Source organism: Oenanthe melanoleuca, chromosome 2 (genome assembly GCF_029582105.1).
Source record: "Oenanthe melanoleuca isolate GR-GAL-2019-014 chromosome 2, OMel1.0, whole genome shotgun sequence".
Lineage (NCBI taxonomy): Eukaryota > Metazoa > Chordata > Aves > Passeriformes > Muscicapidae > Oenanthe > Oenanthe melanoleuca.
Window position 1 is genome coordinate 127,171,270 of NC_079335.1, and position 24,504 is coordinate 127,195,773.

A 24,504-nucleotide genomic window follows, 5' to 3' on the forward strand; every position below is an offset into this window, starting at 1 on the left:
GCAGCTTACACCTTCTCAGCATGAGGGACAGGAGAAAAAACTCTCCTGTTCCAAGAACTCTGCTGTATTTCACCTGTGAATATAAGTGGCAATTGATAAATGATATTACCTGCTTGTACATCTTTGATTTACATGCAAAATTCTATGCCTTTGGAACAGGTCCATGTTTTTCTGCTGAGAGCCCCAGAGCTGGGTGCTGTGTTCCAGGTGGGGTCTCTCTCACCAGAGCACAGCAGAGGGACAAAACCTCCCTGCCCTGCTGCCCACGCTGCTTTTTTGTCTCTCTGGGCTGTGAGTGCCCATGGCTGGGTCATGTCCAGCCTCTCACCCACCCCTGAGGGCTCTTGACCCATTCCCCACCCAGCCTTCCTTGTGCTTGGAATTACCCCAGCCAGGTGCACAACCTTCACTTGGCCTTGCTGAAGCTCCTGAGGTTGCACAGCTCCACCTCTCAGCTTCAGGGATACAGTTTGTGTCAGATGGAACTGTACAACCTCAACACACACACACACAACTATTTGTAATAAATTTGGTTGGGTTTCCCACTGGGACTGGAAGAAAACAGGCCATAAATTAATTGCAAAAAAAAGATGAATGTGAATTAAAATTCAACCATTTTTGTGTAGAATATATTGCTTTAATAGGAATGGTTGGTTTAAGGTTGTCTGAAACTAATTATCTCATTCTGTTCTTTATGACTTATTTATCAGTGGTGCTGAATTTACTCATAGACAGCTTGGAGTACACAAAATAATGTTATATAAAAATGGATAAATATGTTTAATTTATTGATTTGCAAAGGAAAAATTTATTTGGTCTAAAATTTTTATTGGTTTGTGAGAACGAAATATTGATTTTTTTGTGTAATATAAGTTTCAGATGTGCTCTTAAGCAGAGGCAGCAGAACTGCTTATACCACTTGGTGGAAGTCTAACAAGCTTTTCAATCTTATCTTTATTTTGAGGGTTTCATAGCTAGGTCATAAAAAATGAGTTTGGGCTGAATCTTCTTTTAAGACAGTTGTGTATCTAGTGCTTGGCATCTCAGCCAAGAGTGCTTTTAAACACATTCACAAAAAAGATTGGTCACTGTTAAGCTGTACATGTTTAAACTAAAAGCCCATTAATGTAACTGTAGATTTATTTCTGTCTATAATTTCTGTAATTGGCAGTTTGGTACCTTCTGTGTTTTCTGTTAAAGACAATAATGCATTCATTGAAGAACAGTAAAAAGTGTGTTAACGTTACCACATGCTTTTATAGACAAGCAACCTGTTGACTTACAGCTCATCCTGGTGGTCCTGAAGACAGTGGGAGCATTTTCACAACCTGAAATATTAATGAGTTAATTCCCCCTAGCCCTGGGGCAGGGAAACTTTCAGGCACATCACAACAATCTGCCCCAAACTCAGCATGGCAGCAGAGCAGCTCACTGACGTGCAGATTCCTGTTATTCCCACACACATTGTGCCTAGTGTCTAGAAAGAGAAAGGTAATGAGCTGCATTCACTGTGATTCTTTATTTTTCTGTGTAAAATACATATTAAGATGCTTACTTGGCATAATAAGGTTATACACTTCCCACCAGGAAGTTAGCTTTGCCAAGAATAGGAAGTTGTGGACAACTTTATTTATTCACATATTATATCCCAGTCAAAGTAAGGTGGGTGATTTGTTTTTTGTTTTGGTTTGTTTTTGGTTTTGGTTTTTCCCTGCTTGTACCAAGATTTGCTTAGCAACAAACAGGTGGGATCTGATCTCAACTGGAAGCTTACTAGATTTAACAGTAATGTAATAGAAATTAATTTGCAGGGGATTTCCTTCAGACACACACACTTTTAATATATTTGTCCAATTATGAATTTTGGTTTTATTACGAAATAGCCAGAAGAAAGAACACAATTGAATGGAATTAGATACACTGTGTCAATTATGTCTCTGTCGATTTGCTATGGTTCCAAGATTTTCTAGAATGCCTGAGACATGACATGTCACTGCATGGTAGATTAATTTGGTCCCAGAGACTGGCCAAGGTATTTCCAGCTGCACAGACAGGCTGGACAGAATGTAACCTCTGTCACATCTCAGCTCAAAAAAGAGAGTTTTACTTGCTGCAGACATGCAGACACTTGTTTTTTACCTTCCTTCAGTCTTCAGTGCTCAGCTGGAGACATGGCACTTTTGAAGTATCCACTGATGGGTATAAGTAGCCTTACAAATAGTACAGCAACAGTTCTGGGACCACTGAAGCTGAGTAATTATATGACCAAAAGCCTTGTGCCAGAAAACAATACAAATGAAAGGTAGATGGAAAAGGATGCAATAAAATACAAGGTGACAGGGAAAACAGGGATGAAGTGATACTTATCATGGCTTATCATTGAAGATTTAAAGAATTATTAAAGAGTGAATAAATGACACATTTGTAGATCCTACTGTTAGATTCTTTACCAAAAGACCTGCTATACAATTATTTGGGGAACCTGACAGATGAGTTGTACATGTAATTCTAATAAATTGATCAGTGCATAAAAATACTCAGGAGGATATTAATTCATTCATTGGAAAAACCACATAGATAGAATAATTTTTGTAAGGAATATTTATTTTCAGTTCCATTTAAACAACCCACTTTTTTAACACATACTAAAATTTTTAGGAAACATTCTAAGAAACTTCAGGATTATAACCACAGGAATGAATTTAACGTATTTCAGTTCTGGAGATTAAAATACAGAATATGTTTGCACCATTCTGCATTTTATTAGGTTGCTGCCTTTTGGTATGCTTTACATTAAAAATACATGACTGACACTCTTTATACCAGTAAGCCTTTTTATTGAAAAAAAATATTATTGCATTAAACTACATTCCCAGGGATTCCTTGAATAAGCTAAAAAAAAAGTCGCATTGCATGTACAATAGTGCAATTCACTTAGCTACTGTATAATATAAAACACTTTATACAGAGAATACAAAACAAAATTACTAGTTTACATATTATACTAGCCAGAGTATTATCCAGTTTTAAATATAAACTTGACACTTTTAAAATCAACTTGATCAAATGGCATTTTTATGCAAATCTGCACAACAAATACACGTGTTGAATGTATTCCAGAAGTGCATCAGATTAAAAAAAAAGAGTCCCAAACAACAGCAACAAAAATTTACCATGGTGTAACTCAGGAAATTTTTTAAATTGGAATTTAAAGGTGTGGATGATGTCTTTCCTTGGATTATGTATCAAAAATACACAATCAAGCTAAGATAGATGATGAACTTGGTGTGTGTATATCACTGCCATAATGACACTGTAACTCTTTTAAAAATCTGTTTATATAAACCCAAAATTTAGCACGGCTCCATACATCAGGCTCAATAATGCTTTTAAGAATTATAATGAAATATATTTAAAGTACATTACTGATGAAAAAATATGGCAGCTAGAGAAAAGATATAATTTCAGCTGTGTCAATAGCTTTATTACATTTCTCCAAGAAAATCCCTTCTGTGCACAAAGAATGGTATTGGACATTGCCTTTGTTTGGAAATCAGTGGTTACTGTTTTTCTGTTGTGCTCTTCCTGTTCTTAATGTCTTTTATTCTCCCCATTAAAACATCTTAAAGCTCTAATTTCCATTGTTCCAAGAATTAAATTTAATCTTCATTGCCAATTTATTTGCCTTACCCTGTTGGTATGTACAATGGTGCTCAGAAATCCTATGATTTCATTTCTTTTAGAGTCCCATTTTATGGTGCATACATCAAGGGAAACAAATACATCTATTTTCCATAAATGATCTATGTAGTAGGGGATGGTTAATTTTGATATGTTCAGGTTTCTTGCCACAGAAGTTTCTACAGTATTAACAATGTCTGTTAGAAATGGAATACAAAATAGGTGTACACACATTAAAGATGAGATTAGCCCATCATTCCTTCAGTTGCATATTTTTCTTTTGGTGTTATCTACTCAGGATAGAAATGAACTCTGGTACACAATGAGGACAGCTGGGTTTACTTCAATAGAGATGAAGCTGGACAGAAAAATTTAAAAGCTGGTGGGGCTGGAAATGCATTTTTTATGCTGGTATTAATCCTGGACTGCTGGTGATGGCCATGCAACCCAGTCAGCTCCTTCTAGGGCACAGCTTGACCTGCTACTTTAGATATCCAATTCAGAATGTTTCTACAGAGTTATGACTAGTGTTTCCAAGCGGTCCTTGGAATGAGTGATCTCCACCCAAGCAAGAAATGATTTTTAGAGATGCTAAGTCAGAATAACTGAAATATGTTTGGTTCTCAGAAAATAAAGTATTGGAAGTACAGAAGCTATATGTAAATTCAAATCTTATTTTGGGTAAATTTTCAGCCAAAATTGAAAAGAAGAATTGTTAAACTCTGGAAGCATTTAGTTCTACATCCTTCCCAAATAAAATTTTTGACTTCCTCAATTGTGAAGTAATAATTTCAATTAAAGAATTATTCTATAATTTAAATGAGAAAATTTACAATTTATATGCTACTTACATACAGATAAATACACTAAAATGGCATGAATCCATTTTGTTAATGAGACTAAAAAATAATTTGGGAGTCAAACCAAAATAAGTTTGAGGATGTTTGTGCCACCAATCTTTTGCAACACTGAAATGTTTTGCTTCTGCATAGTCTCCATAATATTTTTTCTGATTTTTTTTTCAAAAAATCAGCTAAACCATCAAATATTTAAAGCTACTTTGAAAATAAAAACCTAGCAATCAAAACTTTTAAAGTGATTGGAAAAGTTTGGCATATTATCAGTTTATGCTGAAGAAGCTCCAGAAAGACAGAAAAACAATTCTATTTTATTGCAATGGATCAATGTATTTTGATTAAAATGAAGAAAATTGGTCCTGTTGTATTTTAAAGACTTATTTGCAATTAGATTTTTCAGCTTCTTCAGGTAGATGAATATAATGGAATAAAATTCCTCCAAAAGTTTTTCAATATGGTCTATATTGATTCTGAGAGATACATTTTGTGCACTACCTTAATTGCAAATGAATTGAAATAATTTCAAGTGTTTTTAATCCAAACAAACAGGTACTGTCTGTTGAATACCTCATGGTCCAATTTTATTGGGAAGCATGCCTGCAGTCTAACCATAATTATGAACTAATTTCATGCTAAATATCCTGTGTTCAGTTAGAAACATTATAAAAAATGTCAAACTATGCCATTCAAAACCTTCACCTCTTTCCAGACACACAGTTATTATGAACAATTTCAGCCACACATTACTCTGAAGGTTGGATACATGCATTCAAACGTTGTGGATTTGTAATTTCAATTTACTTGTTGAGAGTTTGGGAAGCCATGCGAGAATCTTGACACGTTTGTTTAGATTCAATGGACTTTCAAATGCTGAGGACTTCAAAAATATTTCTCTGACTCTGAGCCTGTAGACCCAGTTTTTGATCAGAATGCTACTTCTGCATCTTTATGAATATCAGCATCATTTTATAGGACCAGCCAATTGTTTCTGTTGTTTTTGAAAGGGATGAAAATATTTACACATTCTTTGGGAAAGATTCTGCCACACATGAGCTCAGTTTGGTAGGAAAAACATGTTGCAGTTTTGGCCAAGGACCTCTGAGGTTCAAAGCCAGCGCTGTCTGATTGGCAATTTTGGGCTGCTCTGGCTCACCCTGATGTACCCTGTGACACAGCCAGACACAGGCAGTGCCAAAGAACTTGGCTTCTCAGTGAGCCTTCTTGGATTCTTGGCTCAGGGAGAAAAGAGGCAGCCTGCTTCTGCCAGCACAGAGCTCCCTGTGCTAAGGGAATATTTGTTATGTACCCATGGTCTGACTGCAGTCCCTTTACACTGTCCAAGCAACATTTGCAGTGATGAAATCACTAAAGTTTCTTCAAGATGTTGTTGTGATCCTCATCTTCTAGTTAACTGATCACCCCTCCCTCTGAGACTCCCCAGTTTACTCTGCCCAGGAGACAATCCCAGGGTCTGCTGGTCCCAGGCACCTTATTTTTTGCTCAGTCTAAAATACCTTAACCAAACCCAGCACCATTTCATATACAAAATCAGGAACTCAAATCTTTGAGGTGTGTCAAGATTGCTCAACTTTAAACTGTGCTACTTTAAATCCCTCATCGTGTCAATACTGATACCATTTTGACTGAGTGCTGTGGTCTCTTTCCTACTGACAGCCATAGACTTCACTTCACACTATTCTTTTAAAACATTCTGTAGAATGACACTGGCCACCCATCCTTCTTGTGACAGTATCACCAAAGACTTTATAGCAGCTTTTCCTCAGTGAAACAAGAATAAAATCAACATTCATATGCTCTCAGCCAGATTGTGGACTTCAAAATCATTGCTGTTGTGCTCTCAACAGCACAGCAGATTTCCCCTCAGATGGGATTGAATGTTGAATGTTTAATTCTATTTAAATTTTGGATTGGAGCCATGGTGAAATCATTTGGGCTAATTTAAGTAGCTAGAAACACTGAAAACTTCTTTTGCTGCAGGTAACTGTTGGGTCTGGATGGAACAAGAATAGTGATGGGGCTCTTGTCCTTGGAATAAGGGATGAACCAAGTGATTTGGGTGTAGAGCAGAAGGTGTGGCTGTGTTCAGGTGTGGTGTGAATAAGGCTGGGATGTACGCAGCGTGGGGCAGTGCGGGGAAAGTGAGCGGGGAAGGGTGGAGGGGAGTGGTAGAAACCAAGTGCAGCGGGTGTCCTGTCAGCAATGCAGGATGGGTGGGAATAAGGGCTGGTGCCAGTGGGGACAGCGCTATGGGGCCGAAATGGGCCTGGGAGAGGGGGTGCAGGGGCGGCAGGGAGAGGGGGCTGCCGTGGGGATGCACGGACGCAGAGACAGCGAAGCGCTGCAGCAGCGTGTGCTGGATGGTGGTGACTGCAGCCTGCTGCTGGGCAGGGAGGGCAGCAACTGCTGGTGAGCCAGAGAAGGCAGCTGGTCCCGGGGCAGGCAAAACTTTCAGATGTTTCGCCAGAAGTTGTTTCTGCATGTGCTGCTGGGCTTGCAGCTGCAGCAACCTGTATTTGTCTACTTCTTCTGGAGTAAACGTGATAGGCTGCTGTGTTAAAGGAGGGGAGGTGGATTTACTGTACACTTCTAGGTCATTTAGTGTGTCACCATACTTCTGCATAGCATTGTCACAGAAAGAGTCTGAACTGCCTTCTGCCCGGTTCAAGTCCATGTTTACATCATGTAGTTCTTCTTTGGTCTCTGTTGAATTAGCAACAGAATATCTATTAGAGGGAAAAGCACCAGGGAAATCATTTGGTACTGGATCACAGCTTTGTATAAAGGGCTGCATTTCACTAATGAAGAGATTGGTTTGTTCCTTTATTGCTGTGTTCCTTCTTATGTTTGGGTTCTGATAGCCTGTTTCAATTTGAATTATGTCTTTAAGAACACAATGATCATAATCAGTTCCAGGTGAAAGAGCAACATTGGTTATCTCTGATGCTTCCCAGTTGTTTATCTTCACACTGTTTTCCAATGAACTGATTCCATTATGTCCCATGTCATTTTTACCTATGCTTAGCACTTTCTCTGGCAAAGGTAACATTGCAATGTCATCTACTGATGATGAAAACTGAAGAGCAAAGTGACTTTGTGAGCGATCCTTTAATTCTACTGCACTACTGATTGAAAATCTCTCTGAATCATGCATTTGTTCCTGGGTTTTCTTAGATTGCACTCTTTCTAAAAGCAACTTGGCTGTCATTGACTTTCTTTTTCCCCATATGTCTTTTGCCACGTTTTTGGAAGAGCAGGTGGCAAAGATTTTAGACTGACTATTCCCATTCAGGGAGTTGGAATGTGCAGTTTCAGCTTTTCCTGGTTCAGTGTTAGAACCTTTTTCAGCATCCTCTTTTGTTGTATTGTCACTGTTGTCAGTCTGTTTTGAGAAGGATCCTGAACTGCTGCCTCTTGATATTCTGCTGCTCAATGATCTTTCACTGCTTCTTGAATCACTGGTGGAACCACTTTTGGATTTGTGGTAGCTTCTACTCCTACTATGCACTTTGCCAAAGTGCTGACATCTACATCTGCTGTGTTTACACCTGTCTCTGATTTGCAAAACTTTATGTCTTGAACATCTTCGATATTTAATTGTGCCACTCTGAATGCAGTTTTTAGTTCTGTGACTCCTACTATGACAAAGATAATCCTCATCTGTATCATCTGAAGTGAAAATACACTTGTGCTTTTTGTGTTTACATTTGTGCCTTTCATCTGTCTTGCTTTTTCTTTTACAACAACAAAGTAAATTATTTCTTCTGTGATGGTTTGATGTGGGACTCGTGTAGCTCGTGTAGCTGCTTGTACTGCTAACTGAAGTGTCAGAACAGCTGGAATGTCTGCTAGATGAGGACTTTTGAGGAGATGGGAATCTCCAGCATCTCGTGTAACTTCCACATCCTTCATTATCTGAACACCTGCTGTTTGAACTGGATTTACAACTAAAGTAACTTCCACTAGAGTCTTTTCCACTGTCACTTATGTCACTGCTGCAGCTGACCACATCTTGAAGGGATCTGGAGTCACTTTGGTTCTCATATTTTTCTTCAGAATCAACTAAATGACATTTTGCAGATCCAGATTTTTTAATCCTAGACATGAAAGCAGAAAAGGAAATGCTTTCATTTCTAATGTTCTGAGCTTTTCTTTCACAGCCATGGAAATGATCCTTTAAAGGTCTTCTCAGTGTTGTTGTATAAAGACTTTTTTCTGTTACATAATCCTTTTGTGAGACATCAAGGTAAGCAGGCACTTTGGGTATATTTTCATTCAAATAATCTGCAATGCATTTTTGACCATTTCCATTCATTTCTTTCCCTATGTCTGACTCAGCTTTTTGCTTGGCCTTTCTTGGCTTTAGGGAACCTTTCATCTTCTTTGGTTTCAACAACTGATTATCTCGTTCATTTGACATTTGCTTGTGTTTTATTAAACCTGAGGGTTCATATTCATCTGCAGTCTTATTTTCAGAGAGCTCTTTACAGCTTGCTTTGTTTGTTTCATGCTGTTTACCTTCCCTGTGATTTAAAGAGAGTCTGAAGTCAAAATACAATGGATTACAGCCATATGAAATATGGGGCTCAGTTTTTGTAAACAAAAGTAATTCTGTGGGCCACTGCAGAGCAGTGGTGCCATCTTTGCTCACTACATGGAGGAAAGGCAATGCCTGGGGCTTGACTTCTTTAACCACCTTCTCCTTTGCTAATGTTTCCATATTTCCATCTGTTGTTTCTGTAATCTTCAGAGGTCTTTCCCTTTTTATCACTCCAGAACTGTCATTGATGTTGTTTGAACAGGTCAGCTCAGGTGCTGGCTGTCGTGGGAGCTCAGATGTCTGGTCTGGCAGGTGGGCATTGCTGTGCTTGCAGGTGTTCAGCTGTGCACAAAAATTGCTAGCATGGCATGAAGATGAAATGGGAGTTTCTAAGAATTGTACTTTGCTCTCTTGCTCTGTTTCTTTCAGTGAAGCAGAAAAATTCAAATTTGAAAGTGGTATTTTGACTTTAGAAAATGAAGGATTCGCTCTGAATTTTTCTTCTGATTCCCTATCACTACTTTTATCATTTTCCTTTAGTATTTTAGGTTTTGCAGCTAGGTGACTTGATGCACTGTTATCCAAATCCATTTGGTCTTGTGTAACAGGTGACTCTTTATCCAAGCTTGCTTTCAGCTGTTCCTCCAAAAGTGTGACAGAATGACAGCCCTCAATTGTTTGCTTTTTTTTATGGTTGGGGGACTCACTACAATCATTTCCTTCCTCTGAGTTCTCACTGAAGACTGATGCTGAGGACTCAAGCTTCAAAGGGACCTTTTTGGAGAATGAAAAAGACACTCCTGCCCTTTGAGAGATGTTGTTTCTGTCTGGGAACATTCTGGAGATGTGATTTCCAAGAGCACGGTGTCTTTCAGCTGGGGGATGGTGCCTGCTTATAATAAGCTGCTGTTTTTCTAGGATGCTTTTGGAGAAACCTTGTCCTTCACTTGTGATGGTTCTTTGAGAACTTGCTGTGAACTTGCCACCCTTGTAGAGGAAAATGCCATCTGGGGATTGCTGCTTTTCCAGGACTAATCGGGGGGCTTTAAGCAATGGTCCACTCCCAGTGATGCTTTAAGGTAAAAAAATAAAGAAAAAAAGAAAGCTGTATTAAGTAACAAAGTTATGACAAAAATGCATTTGACAATGTCTGTCTGGTGAAGGAGGGTGACACCCAATTTTTTACAAGGCAAAGCTAAGATTCAACAGGGTAAATGTGCAGTTTATCTTCACTTTGGGCTTCTGTATGGGCAAGATTGTATTTACACATAGAAAACTGCAAGTTTTGACATCAGCACATAAATGTTCTTTTTCGGTTATGGCCATGCACAGGAAGAGCAGATATTGGTTTTACTCTGAATTTATATTTAAAGGAACCTGATCTGTGGTAAGTCTTGGTTTTCTGAAAGGCCTCTGAAAAGGAAATTGTGCCATGTTCCAAAACAGATGCTTCCATCTGGAGCATCTGCAAAATCAGAGTCAAGAAAAGAAAGATAAACATTCTGCTTGCTTAGGAAAGAATGTTTTTGTTTTACTTTTTTAAAGAGTAGATTCTTATTTTGTCTTTAAATTATTCCACAATAAATTACTTTCAAAAATATCTAAAGAGATATTAATACTAAAATGGTCAGCAAACATTGGTGGGGAAAAAAATCTCAACTTCACTGTTCTAATTATCAGCCAAAGTCAATGATTTGACTTTGCCACATTTTCTGTGTTTTACTTCCATTAATTACATTATTCCTCTTTTCAAAATATCTCAGATTTTAAATGTGATTTAATTTTCTTGTCATAAAAAAAAAAAAAAGTTACATACTAGGGCCTTAACAAAAATGGCAAACCACTGATTTCTTGAAACAGATAATTAACTGAGACTGAAATTACTGTTGCCATTTTCCATTAAAGATGTGACATTAAACATAAAAGTGTTTTTCCAAGATATATTTTAAACACACATTTCATTAGACTAATTATCTGTATTTGCTATCAATGCAGTACTAGAGTACACTAACAAGAAAAAAAACTGGAGCAAGATTAAATAAACAGTTTGATAAAAAATATAAAACATTTTAATTAAATGTAAATAAATTAAAACTGTTAGATCTACATATAAGCTATCTATAATTGGCAACCATATTTTATAAATTCTACATAAGTACATTGATCTTCAACAATGGGAAAGGCAGAAACACTCCTTGGAGTAGGGTTAACTCATAATATGAGAATACTTGCACATTTCAGAGAGTATATTTGCATTTGCCAGAAATTCATCATTGGGAGATACAAATTAACCCCTATTTGTACATTAAGAAAAAATTATCTCTTGGAGAAGGCATATAAAAAATAATTTTCAGAGTCCTCTTGGAATAGCAAAATAAATTTTTTCTGTGCACAAGATCAGCAATAACTTTGTTGTCAAATTGAATTAGCTTCCTGTAAGGCACTGTGTTGGAACCTGAGGGGCAGTACCCAGGGATGGTAACAATTGTATGTGTGTAGACTTCTGCTTGCCAAGGCAGATATTCTGTTTTTTCTCAACAATTGGGAGTGCACCCACCAAACCTCCCCACCAAAATCCAGGCACTCAGCCTCCCCTATTAGTGATCACAAGGAGGAGTAGAAAGCTCCTTCTTTCCACCCTCTGTGCAGAATATTATGGACTCCTGGCTCTTTCTAAAAGCAAACCTGCTCTTTCCCTCCCAGATTTATTCTGGCTTTCCAATTATCACCAACATTATGGGTCTGTCTGAGGCTGCATCTTCAGGTGCATGGGCATAAAGGAAACTTCCCACAGGCAGTTATGTTTGTTTCAGCAGATTTGTATGAAAATGGAATTGTAATCATAAAAGTGATGTATTAGCACTAAACTGTTATATTTCAGCAGATTGCTCAAAAGAAATTACATAGGCCAAAAAGAGTTTGTAATAAACTCAAGGCTGTTATTTCCAGGGTACAGTAGTGTTCAGATGAATTTGAAAAACACCAGTTTATTTATCTGATTAACTCATGGTGATATAGATTAATATAAACATTTGGTCTGATGGCAATCTATTCTACTGAAGCATTTGATGTCATTAAACAAAAGAGATTTCTCAAATTCAAAGGTTTGCTACTGCAATCCTTGTCCTCTATCTATTTTGATATCAGTCAATAGAGCTAACAGTATTAGGCCAACTTAATTCAGTTAATTACTTGCTTTTCATTCAAGTTTTCCTGTAGAGAAACTGAAGAATAATCCCAGTATCTTAAAAGTAGTAAAAATTCTCCACAAAGTGTTTATCCTCTCCCATTAACTTATGATCAAATGTTAAGACAGCCATACTAATCTCTTCAGATCAGTTTGGATAAGATAAAATGGTGGTATTATAAAAGTGCCTTCAAAACACTCCATTTAGAAGACATGAGAAGAACTACAGGAGAGAAAATGAATAACTTTCAAACAGCATAAAATTAAGTCAGGGGTTTTCGATGTTTGGTTTGCAGGGCAGGATCATTTGGTGTTAAAGACAGCTGAGAACAGGTCACAGTACACACAATCTCTGTACATTATATTGTGTAGGAGTAAAAATATTATAATTTCTTCTGGAAGGAAGGAAAGAGGACCTTTTAAAACCTCATACAACTTTTAAAAACTTGCCATTCTGATTGCTTCCGTAACTCTGCCAGCTGGTGGAGTCTCTTGAGTGCTTTTTCCTGCTTCTTCTCATCTTTCCATGACTTTGAAGCCACATTTCGAGCAAATTCCCTTTGTTTTAAATCTTTCAATCTCTGTGTGAAAGGAATATAAACAGAAGAGATTAGAGATGTACATAGCAAATACAGTTCCTCTAACTCAATTTATTCACTTTTCATGAAGTTAGTATGTAAATGGAGAGTAAAAGTATACTTAAAATACTACAATAGTGAGAAGAGATTGAAAATGTTAATCTTCCTTAAGAAAAAACATAATTTGTCCTCTGCTATTTAGCTGATAAATGCCTACATACGAATGATAGCTTTTTTGGTTTCTAATGAATACACAAATGTTCTGTTGTGTACAAATACAGACACAGAACTAGAAACCATTCAATGAGGTCAACATTTTCCTATTTTATTCATCCTGTTGAAATGTAATCCCCAGGCATATACTGGAATAAATCTGAGCTCCTATATGTAATATATTTTATAGTTCTCTACTTGCATATGTATACACAGACATGTGGGGGCTTATCTGTTGCTTTTGTACCTTTTTAAGGCTGTATTATTTTCTCAAAGGAAAGAACCACTGTCTGAAATATTTGAAAAGGAAAATCTTTTATAGTTATTTTTACAATTTTTTAATCTCCTCAGTCATCTATAAATCAGGTAATTGCTGTTGGAGAGAGCAACATTCTTTGCCTTTATTGCATTTCTTTATTGCCTAATTTTGCACTAGTGATAACATAAGGAAAACTAAGGAGAAGACATAAACTAGAAAGAGTCAACAGCATCCTCTGTAAAAACAATTGTCTCTGAGTTCACTGTGCTCTCTGAGTCAGCAAGCCACATCTAACCTTACAGCTCCTCAGTTCAGATCCATCTTTCCATACTCCATGGTAGAAATGCCTTCCCCCTTCCTCACTTCTCCAGTTTTTCGGGGAAAAATGTTTAGAAGTTGGGAGGGAGCTCAGGTGTACTCAGCCAGATGCCCAAACTGGAAGCTTTGAGGACTGGAACTGAAACTAAACTGCTCTTTCCCTTTCCCCTTGGTCCAGACAGGGCTGTGCTCATCTGTGTAATTCAGAGCTACTGTATCAACACCATGAAATGCTAAATTTTCTGTGGAGCAATTTTTGCAAAGTAGATTTGAAGAAAGGTTTTGATATCACAGCCATTTTTAATCTGCTGGTCTTTGAGCATCTGTGCCTCTTTGACTGTCCACCAGCACCTAGAGATGAACACCCCAGTCTCTGCCATCATCTCATGCTGTTCTTTCACCCCAGCAGGGCCAAAAGCCAATATGAATCATCAGGATAAACTGAAGGCTGACCAAGCACTGTGAAAGCAAACACTGCTTTCTGCAGCTCAGGCATGGGGAGCAGTCCAGCCATGGCACTGAGCTGTACACTGACCAACATGCACCTGCTCCTGAGAAACAGGGCTGGAGGCAGAGTCCTCAGCTTGTAGAGGTCAAGAAAATTATAAATGCACGAGAGAATTGCTTTCTGGAGAGAGGTCTAGCTTTTGCCAATAGATTACAACAAAGCAAATGGGTGAAAATCACCATCTAGAGATGACAGCTTCTTTTTTGTCCAGATAAGATGAAAGAATCCAGTTAGTGGCAGTGACATAATATGACAGAGAGGTAGAAAAACACTTGGTGGACACAGGCATACAAGGTCTGTGATTTAACCATTTCATCAGAACTATCTACAGTTTGTCAAATGTTTCTCTGTAAAGTTTTTATCAGCCCCAACCTCTAGTACTTCATTGGACTAGACTCTGAAACAGGACAGCTGCAAAACCCTCTTTAAAGCTCTTGGAAAGAAATGGTTGCTCCACCATTTTTAGCTCTTACCTGACCCTTTATGTGCCCTCTCTCACTATTCACTTGTCCCTTGCCAGGCCAGGCTCATAGCACTCCATTCCCTCAACCTCATTGTCTACAATTTACAGTCAAATGGATGAATATGTAAGGCAGTGCTACTTTTGGTTCAAAAAATAAGTTTTTCACATCATATATTAAAGCCAAAGCTGAAAAAAGAAATTAGAGAATCTTCCCAGAAGAAATCCAGATGACCTGTCATCTAGGTAATATTTACATGAGTGTAGAGGTATTTTAGCTGTAAGAATCCTATTCTCCACAGAAAAATATAGGTACTCTTGAGCCTTATTAACATGTCCAATGTGAAGAAAGGGCAGAGAAACACATTTTAAAAATGGCCTTTAGGGTGGCTTGCTATATTTTAGCTGTCACCAGGAGCTGTTCAGCATCACACATAAAGCATTCATGAGGAAAAACAGAAACACTTTCTACCTGACAAGGAAACAAAGAACAGTGTGAAACCACGAACTAGGGAGTGCAGTACTGCAAAGCAATGCCATTTCATTTCTTTGACAGTTAGGATGATAATCAAAAAAGCAAATGGACCAACACTAAGAATAGGAGTTCCAGCAGTACTTTTTGCTCTCTAATGGCATGCAGCATGTGTCAGAGAAGTAGAGAAAAGAAAAAGAAATGTAGGTAAGCAGAGCAGACAACTCATCAACTGGAGCTGAAATCCAAGAAATCAAAAGCTCTACAGTCTGAGGAGAGAAAGGGCTCTCCCTGCACATCCCCTCAGCAAAACAAAACAAAGCTGCACTGCCAGAGCTCCAGTTAGAAGTCATAATGAAATTTGTCAGCTGTGCTGGATAGATCATGGGACTGCCTGCTGAACCTGCAAAGCCCTGGTTTTCTTCACTAATAACCTGTGCCAGACTTCTGACAAGCACACAGATATTTTCTGCAGGTGGGGTACAAGAGCATGCAATTGAGCAGGTATCTGAATGACAGCCCCAAGCTCAGCAGACATGCTTGAAAATTAACACTGCTTTACACAGCAGTTGCATTTTTCACGTAATTAGGTACTTAACAGGGCATCCAAATAGAGCCATGTATAACAAAATATGATTTATTTAATAGCTTCTTTGTGTTCTGTCTTTCACCTGCTACAAATATAGTTGTCATGTAGTTATATTTCATTTTTAGACTCATGTTCTATTCTTTCTAAGTTTTTTGTACACATATGTGTGTATCCATATCTAAAGTAAATCATCCACTTTTTTTTTGTAAACACCTACAGAGAGTACTAGCAGACCAAAAAAATAATGTTCATTGCTATGGAAAGATTTACTTGTAGAACTGGTCTGAGTCCCATTGTCTCTTCTGTCTAAGACTCAGTCAAAAACTGCTGAATCTATGCTTTTCCTCCTGGAACTCTGGTATGAATCACCAGGAGATTTAAATGAGTTAATGGAGCTGCATCTTCACTACCTGCTTTTGCTAGACATCAAACAACAGCAGTCAAATACCTGGAATTAACAATTTATTCTCATTCTTAATGTCAGGGGGTTTGTGTTTTGTTCTTTTTAAAATTGTCACTTTATTTGGACCAGTACTTGCTTTGCACTGACCTGTGAGCACCTGAATACTCACTGCTGGCTGCATTTGCAGAACTGAGTTTGCTTTCTATCCAGAGTTATGATCCTGATATCTCTTCTTCCCTGTGCAGGTAAATGTTTACCTGGATTGCTATGGCTTCAGATGCCTTTCTTCACAACCACTGGGAAGAAATAAGCACTTTAGGGACCTAATCACCTGTTTTTAAAGCAGCTGTCTAAAACAAGAGGGATAAAGTGAAATGTAAAAGTATCTCTTTTTATTGTGTACAGAGATTATTGAGGGTGTCTATCCTAATTTCTACAGGGTGTTCCTCTATGGAGGAGACCCCGCTGACCTCCCAGCCTTTACACCCATGCAAACATGGGCAGCAATCCAGAGGAGCTGGATCCCACTGCTCTGCTGGAAAGTTGGGATCTAATTGCCATCAGTGCAAGGTGGTGGGAGGAATCAAGGGTTTTGTCAATAGCCCACCTGAGAATTTGGGACAAGGGAGCAGATCTTTGGTGTAGGAGGAAAGGAGAATGGCATAGCTAAACCAAATGAAGAGGCAGGAAGGAAATGGAAATGTAGTGGAAGCAGGGCAGGTATCCTGGGAAGAGCATAGTGATGCTGCTGGGCTGTCAGGAAGGTCAGGATGCAGCTGGAGCTGATCTTGGCAAAGGATGAAAAAGAATAATAGAGAGAGCAGTAATTTCAGCCAAATAAATAAGGTTAAAGAAAGCATACTGCCAAATAAAGAAAGCAAACAAGACTGGTGAACTGGTAACAACAAATGAGAAATTTGAGCTACTCAGCAACTGTTTTGCCTCATTCTCAACTGGCAAGTGTCTCAATTTGAGGACCACTGGAGTATGGCCCTGGGAGACAGTATTACTGCTGAGTATTCTGCCAGGGACTGTGTCATTATATAGATTTTACAGGTTCTCAGTGTTAACTGATTCAGATTCTGGGAAAAAGAGCTGTTGTTGCAACTACACTGAGTAGCAAATCCTCTTCTTTTTCAAGCACTGTAACTTCATGGAGGAAAATAGAAGGTATTTTTGAGAAAAAAATAGCTTTTTATGTATTAAGCTAGAAAATGTCAATTTAGTATAAATTATTTTTTCCCCCATTACATTTAGAATATTTTTGTTCTGGAATACCATTCACAATGCACCCTCCTAACTACTCATCATGCATTCCAGCCCCAGGAATAAATGTGTATACCACACTAAGTGTATGTATTCTGTTATATTTAGAGAGCCTTCTTAGAATTGAAGTCCTTGAACTAATGTAAGTGTTTGAGTGCCTGATTTGCTTTAAAGATTTATTTCCACTCAGCAAAAAGGCTCTTTAATTAGTTCTGACCAAATTCACCATAGAAGGGTTAATAGAGGTAAAAAGGAATGTTAATTTCAGTAATTATTCTCTTGCCTGTAACCCTAAAACTGGAACAAATGCAATATTTGTAAAATGATTTCACACTGCAAACCATCAAATGAGAATGGTAGTCACTAGAGAACATAATTAAACTTCATATATAAAGCTTACAGTGTTACCTTGCTAAGTGAAAGTGGGTAAACAGCAATGAAGGAATTTGCCTTTACTATGGTAAGCAATATCCTAAAAATAAATTGGAAAAGCTATTATATAAAGGAATTAACAATAAGAGATGAAGCTCAAAAACTAGCTGATAAATTTTCATTTGTTTTACCCATAAATAGCTACAGAACTCTTTGAAGTGTGTGAAAATAATTATTTGTTAGGGTATTTTATACTGTAGTCAGCTGTAACAGATTTAATATTGGCAGGAGAAGTAAATGAGAATACAAAAAGAAAATATCCTGGTGTGATTGGATTAGGGCTTGAGGTGTTTGAACCTTTCTTAGATCAAAACCACCATCATATATTTTGTTTCTTTTTTCTTCTCCTTTAAGCAGCTAAAAGAGAGAAACTGGCATTACAGATCCTGTGCAAGACTTGCACCTTTCAAAAATTTCAGAATTTATTGTAATCTTATTTTTAAAATATTTAAGACTGCACATGTTTTTAAAGCTTGTCTCACCACTTTGTTTATCTTTGTTTTAACTGTAGCAGGCAGCATAAAAAAAATCACCAACATTTTAATGAAAACAGTGAGAGTCTAAATTATAGAATTCTACAGATGACACGAAAACCTGGCCTCAATCTTTCTTCAATGTGGTCAAAACACTTTCAGAGTAACAAAAATGACAGTAGAAATGTCCATACATGGATTTTAAATAAAACTTTTCATAGACAGACCTCAGATTTCTTACAAAACTTCATTTTAGAAATAAATAAATGAAGGCATAGAGAGATGGAGTGAATTCCAGAAAGAGCAGAGAGGAGACCAAATCAACATTTACAGGTATATGTGCTTAATTATCACCTCTAACTCTTCGTGCACTCATTCAAAAAAAAAAAAAAAGTCAGACATGTGAATTAAACCTAATTTTGATTTATCTGTATAAGAGTCTGATTCTTGGTAACTCTGATAATGCTGAGGAGACATGAACAGACCATAAAGGATGATCCTCTTCCAAATTACTGTGCCATGTTCATAGTTTACACAGAGGAAAAGTTGACACAACCACTGCACAGTGACTTTGAAGTGCTCTACAGGAGAAGAAGTCCATCACTAAAAAGAGATATTTTAATAGGCACTTGAGATAAATATAACCCTACTTATAGTCAACAGTCATTGAACTTTAGCTGAAAAGCTACAGACTGGGCAAATGTTTATGAAGGATATTGGAGGGAGTTGAAGCAGAAGCCTCATCAAATATATGAAGGAAGTAAAATATTGCTTTTTTAATAGCTATCTACAGAAAATATTGTAGATTGTGGCTTTTTTTTTTTTTTTACTCAGTCTAAATCAAAATATTCTTTCTTTTGTATTTGCTTAAAGTAGACAGCTCTTCTGGATGTTAGGATGGTTAAAGATAACCAGGAATCTAGCAGCAATTCTATTAAAAAAATGCCTGCTCAAAGTAAAGGAGCTTTAATACATGACATTTTCTTGCAGTTTTGCTCAATCAGAAAAGACCACCAAGGAATTTTGTAATCATCTAATCAAAATTTCTCACTAACACAAGACAGGGGACATCCAGATAAATTTATGAATTTAAGTCACTTTGACAAGAGCTATTTTCTATAATCCATAATAAATTAAATGAATTACATTAAAATTCTTCAACATTTTATGGAGACCCACATCAGTCATGCCAGTATTTTCCCTGGCACTAATGTGAGAATGACAGATTTTCTTATTTATTCTTTTTAAATCCTAATGCATCATCTATCTTGATGTTTTTTGTTCTAGTGCTCTGAGTCTCATTAAAAATCAAAATTAATTATTTGGAGAGTTTATGTCCTGAACCAGCCGAGACAAAAATATTTATTCTAGAATATGTTGTTTAAGGTCCTTCTTAACTATTGATAGAGTGGTACTTCACAATCACCATAGACATCACAGCTAAGGCATCTAGCTTTGGTCCAAGTATAGAACAGAAATCTCTATTGAATAGTCTTTTCTATATCACTGCTAACAAGTAAACAATTTTGGTTTGAACCAGAAGATACTTTATGTTCTCAATACATTTTCAGAAACTTTCTTGCCCTCACCTCTAATGACTACAGATTTTTCTTTTGCCCTTTTTACTTCCTCCATCACTTCTTTTCCAATTTCTACACTTGTGATTTATAGTATTTACCATCCATTCTTCCTTTCTCTCCTTTATTATAAATTTAAGACAGAGAGAATTGACTTTCCTTCTAAATGAGATTAGCTGTTTATAACCTATTTGGTCTTTTTCTGTTCTGGGATTTGGGTTCTTAAACCATCTGCCAAGTGCTCTTTGAAATTTCTTTATTCTCTCTCACATCTTTCTGTTTGATTTTCTCCTCCTGGTTCATTTTACAAGCTCATCCACCTTTATTATATTAATTCCTGAAAAAAGTGTATGTTACAGTTTGTTATTAATACAGATATATGCAAATATTTTATTTGCATTCATTAAATACAATTGTTCTCTTTTATTTCCTGTATGTCTGTGTTGATCAACAGAATGCTAATAACATATAGACTAAAGATCAGCTTTAATGAATATATTACTATTTTTAGAGATACATAATATGGCTGAAGTGTATTTGTGCTATTCTTGTCATAAGGGTGGCCCACAGAGGCAGCACATTCAGATGGAAGCCTTTGATTGTTGGAGGCAATCTTCTGAGAACACATCTGAGTGTATTGTACTGATTTTTAAAAATGTTATTTTCATTATATTTTATAGTTTATTTAATTATTTTCCAAATTTTCCTTCACATTATTATTGTGTGTTCTCTCCTTTGATGTCAGTGTCCTTTCTTCCCTCCACTTGGCTTATTCTCTCTCTTCCCAGTTAAACAGCTTTTCCTTCTGAAATAATAAGAGCAATAAAGAAGTGCTTCTTAAGAAAATGCAGTGCACCATGGAAAAAAAAGACCAAACCATGAAGAATGAATGCCCTAATTTTCCAGTTTATAAAGGCCAAGATATTTTGGTCCTATCTACCTCCCTTTTTATTGCCATGTGCTTAAAATATTATTTATTTGCAACTTGTGGTTTATATTTTGTCCTTTTGAACTTACTGGTGTGCAACATGTCACTGAGCTGAAACTTGACACACTTCAATTGTGATGCTTTGATTTAAAATTTTTAACAGCATTCTAGGAACTGCTCCCTGAAAAAAGAGTAGAAATGAACACAATATACTTTTATAAGAGCAATCCTGTACTACTTTTCTTACCCACTTATATGTTCTGGAGTTATGGGAGGTAACATTTAATGTTATCCTCTCAGCCATGCTCCAGATAATGTCTGCTTGTATTCACTCCTACATCTAATGATGCTGTGAACACACCTAGACAAGTATTTCATGTAGACATGAGCAAGTTTAATAGTCTAAAGACGATACATCACTCACTGCTTCTGAAATATTATGTCACTTTTCAAATTCTTTCCTATCACTTGACACAAAGAACTTGCTAAGCAAACTTTACTACTCCTATTTTCATTCCTGTAAAATTTAAAGTTGCTCTTTTATTTATACCATGGTTTCTTATCCCAGTAATCCATACTTTTCTACACCCCTGAATTTTAAATCTTTCTTTCAAAAAAAGGAGAAATACCATGATTATATGTACTGAAATTAAAAAGAAACCTCTTAATATATGCACCAATGCAGATACAATATGGTGATAGTGGTTTCACATTCTTTAGACTAGGTGAGTTAAAACAATACTGGGAACTATTCTGGAGACTAGGAGAAGTAGGGCAGCTGGGTTAAATGTTATAATTTTATAATTTCTGAAAAAAAATTGATTGTTATTTCACATATTATAGGTTTAGCTTTTAGAGTGACCTTCCGCAACAATAAAAATAATTGCATAAGAAAAAAAGGTTTCATTTCCCTGAAATAACACAATTTCTATAACAATTGCTGTATACTTCTGATGCACTCCAAATCTAGATGTGTTAGGCTATGACTTGTTTTTTGACATGTGTACTGTTCCAATTTCTTATTATTTTCAAACTTAAAGCCAGGATCTTAATTCTTTTTTTTCCCATTTTTTTTTTTAACTGAGAAAATGGACATTATGGTGTGCTAAATTTCAAAATGGGAAGCAAATCAGAATCTGACACAGTTTATTGAGAGCCAAGATTATGTCAATGAATTGAATGTTTGGTGTAAGTCAGACTCAAATGATATAAAAGTAACAGGGAACTCAGAAAAGATGGTCATTATGAGCTGATGAGAAGAATTAATATTGCTTTGAAGTAAAGATGGGATTAATCTGAATATTCTGGATTCCTTTTGAAAGGTAAAAATTGCATTGCACCTTTTAGGCACTATTTTTGGATGCAAGTATATTTGGATGCAAGTACCACAGGCTCACAGAATGTTCTGAGCCAGATGATTGGGTCCAGCTCTGGCCCTGCAGACTCACATGGGGTGCCTGAGCATTGCCAAAAAATTCCTGAACTCTCAGGCTTTGTGCTGTAACCACTTGCCTGGGGAGATTGTGTTCCTTAATAAACTGCATTGGTTTACCCCTGAACAGGTATTACTTTACCCTACAGTTTCTCAATTAATTATGATTTGATATTCACACAATCTGGGCTAGGATGGGAGGTGCAGGGCAGGTTCAGAACACAAGCCATACTTTGTTTTTCTTCTGCCAGAAATGATTTAATTCTTTATATTCAACCCTGTTGAAATCCACAGATCCCAAGTGGAAAGTGTAAACACACATCAACTGAATGTGACTTTTCAACATAAGTATTTAGGTTTCTCTTTTGAAGGAAGCAGTATTTAGAATCCAACAACATGCTGAGAGCTGAAAACAAGCCAAGAAATACTAACTATAAGCATAATGTATGTCACAGGGTTCCAGGGAGTGTCTGTCCATTCCTCTATACTAACACACTTGTTAAAAGAACTGCTACTGAGCAGAAAGCCTTGATATCTGGGATTTCTTTACTTTTTAGTATTAGTGAGAGAATAAAATTCTGAATATCTATATAAAAAATTACAATATCAAGTGGTTTGATGTTCATGCATCTAAGAGCAATGCAACATAAAGTCTTAAATTGCAATTTTCATAATTTCTGTATCTCAAGAATGAAAAAAAAAAGGTGTGGTTGTGTTATAATTAATATTATGAAAGTATTATTACATACCTTAAAAGAAATTTTGAAACTTATTTTTCTAAAGTAACACTGCTGAAGCAAACTATGGCAATCTTTATGAACCATTTCATATTGATTGAAACTAAATGATGTAAAACTTCTGTATGAACTATAGTTTTGATCTTATCACATTCTTGAGTAACCATTCCACTCTAAAAACATTTCCTGAAAAATTACTGTTTAGGCTTGTTTGGTTTGGTTTGGTTTTGGTTTGGTTCCTTTTCAACAAATATATATTTTTTACTGTCCCATCACCTGCATTAGTATATTTGTTTGATATTCACCTATATTTCTTTATTTATTCCCTTGAAATTTAATCTAAGAATTTGCGTAATGAGCCCTTGTCTTTTTAATGGCTTCTGATGAATTAAATATAAAATATAATATAAAATTGTAAAAAAATGTGAAATGATAACCAGTCTGGTTACCTTCTTTATTTTTCCCTTAGAGATATATTAAAACATGTTAATTAATGTATTAAATAAGAAAGGATAATAAGTTACTAATCTCAGCTTTTTTACTGCTGTCTTGGTGATGCATAGATATGTTTCTATTTTGCTTTAAAATATTTTTTTCTGCTAGGAATGCCCCTTAAAGATGTGCAAGGGACTTTGTAGGGCTCCTTGAACACAAACATAGCTGAGAAGCATGACTTAAAGCTCCACAGGAATCAATTGTGCAGCTCCATTCTTGCATATTAATTACTGCTTGGAAGGTGCAGGCATTTTAGAAATGAACAGAGCTATAATAGATACAGATTCTAGACAGATGTTTATACTGCCAGATATACTTTGTGTATGTCAATGGGATTAAAAGCATTATCATTTTTTTCAGGTGAGGGAAAGTTATCAGCAAGTTTAAAAGTTGTGTAGAAGGCAAGAGAAATGTAATTTGTCTGTGAACATTTAACATTTAACATACAGCTAATTGCTGTATTTCCAAAAAAACTGATTATGGCACAGGAGTGCCTCAGGTAAGATATGTGCATGGGTGGCATGTCCTGTGGAGCAGGTTCCTTAATCTGGTTAACAATACCTTATTCTGAAAGTCATTCCACAAATAGGAGTTCCAGTGGGCACAGGGTCACCACAGGCAATCACAGCATCTGGCAGAGCTTTGCCCCTCTCACCTCACTGTAGACCCTGACCTTAAAATGACACCAGGTATTGCAGATCTAGTGATTTAACACAAAAACCCAGCCAACAGTGCAGGATGTGTGGCCTGTGCCCAGCATTATGCAATGTTTGCCAGTCTCTGGAGCTGGCAGGGAATGCAATGCACATCCTTGTTCAGTCCTGCCCAGTTCCTGTTAGTTCATGGTGAACAGACAGTTTCACATTTTGCATAGAAGTAGAGAGCAAACACTGTTTATTCTGCTTCTTCTGTCCTTGTATCTGGTATTTAAAAAGTGGAAACAGTCTGAATCCCTGAATAGAGAGATGTTTAAAAGGATAGCACCACCCAACAAAAATCATCTTATTTATTAAATAATACACGTATGGCTTCATTCTGGCTGCCCTAAAGGTTGACAGGGAATAATAATCTTAACATAAGT

General features: G+C 36.7%; 1 protein-coding gene across 1 annotated transcript in view; it reads right to left on the reverse strand.

The window, feature by feature from the left end:
- Positions 1-6,394: 6,394 nt before the first annotated feature.
- ZNF804B (zinc finger protein 804B) overlaps positions 6,395-24,504 on the reverse strand; it is a 219,785-nt gene continuing 201,675 nt past the window's right edge. Inside the window, exons 3-4 of the mRNA XM_056484807.1 lie at positions 12,734-12,864; positions 6,395-10,168 (exon numbers count right to left, since the gene is read on the reverse strand). Coding sequence (XP_056340782.1) covers positions 6,493-10,168; positions 12,734-12,864 — 3,807 coding nt within the window. The 3' untranslated portion in view covers positions 6,395-6,492. The remainder of the gene's footprint in view (positions 10,169-12,733; positions 12,865-24,504) is intronic.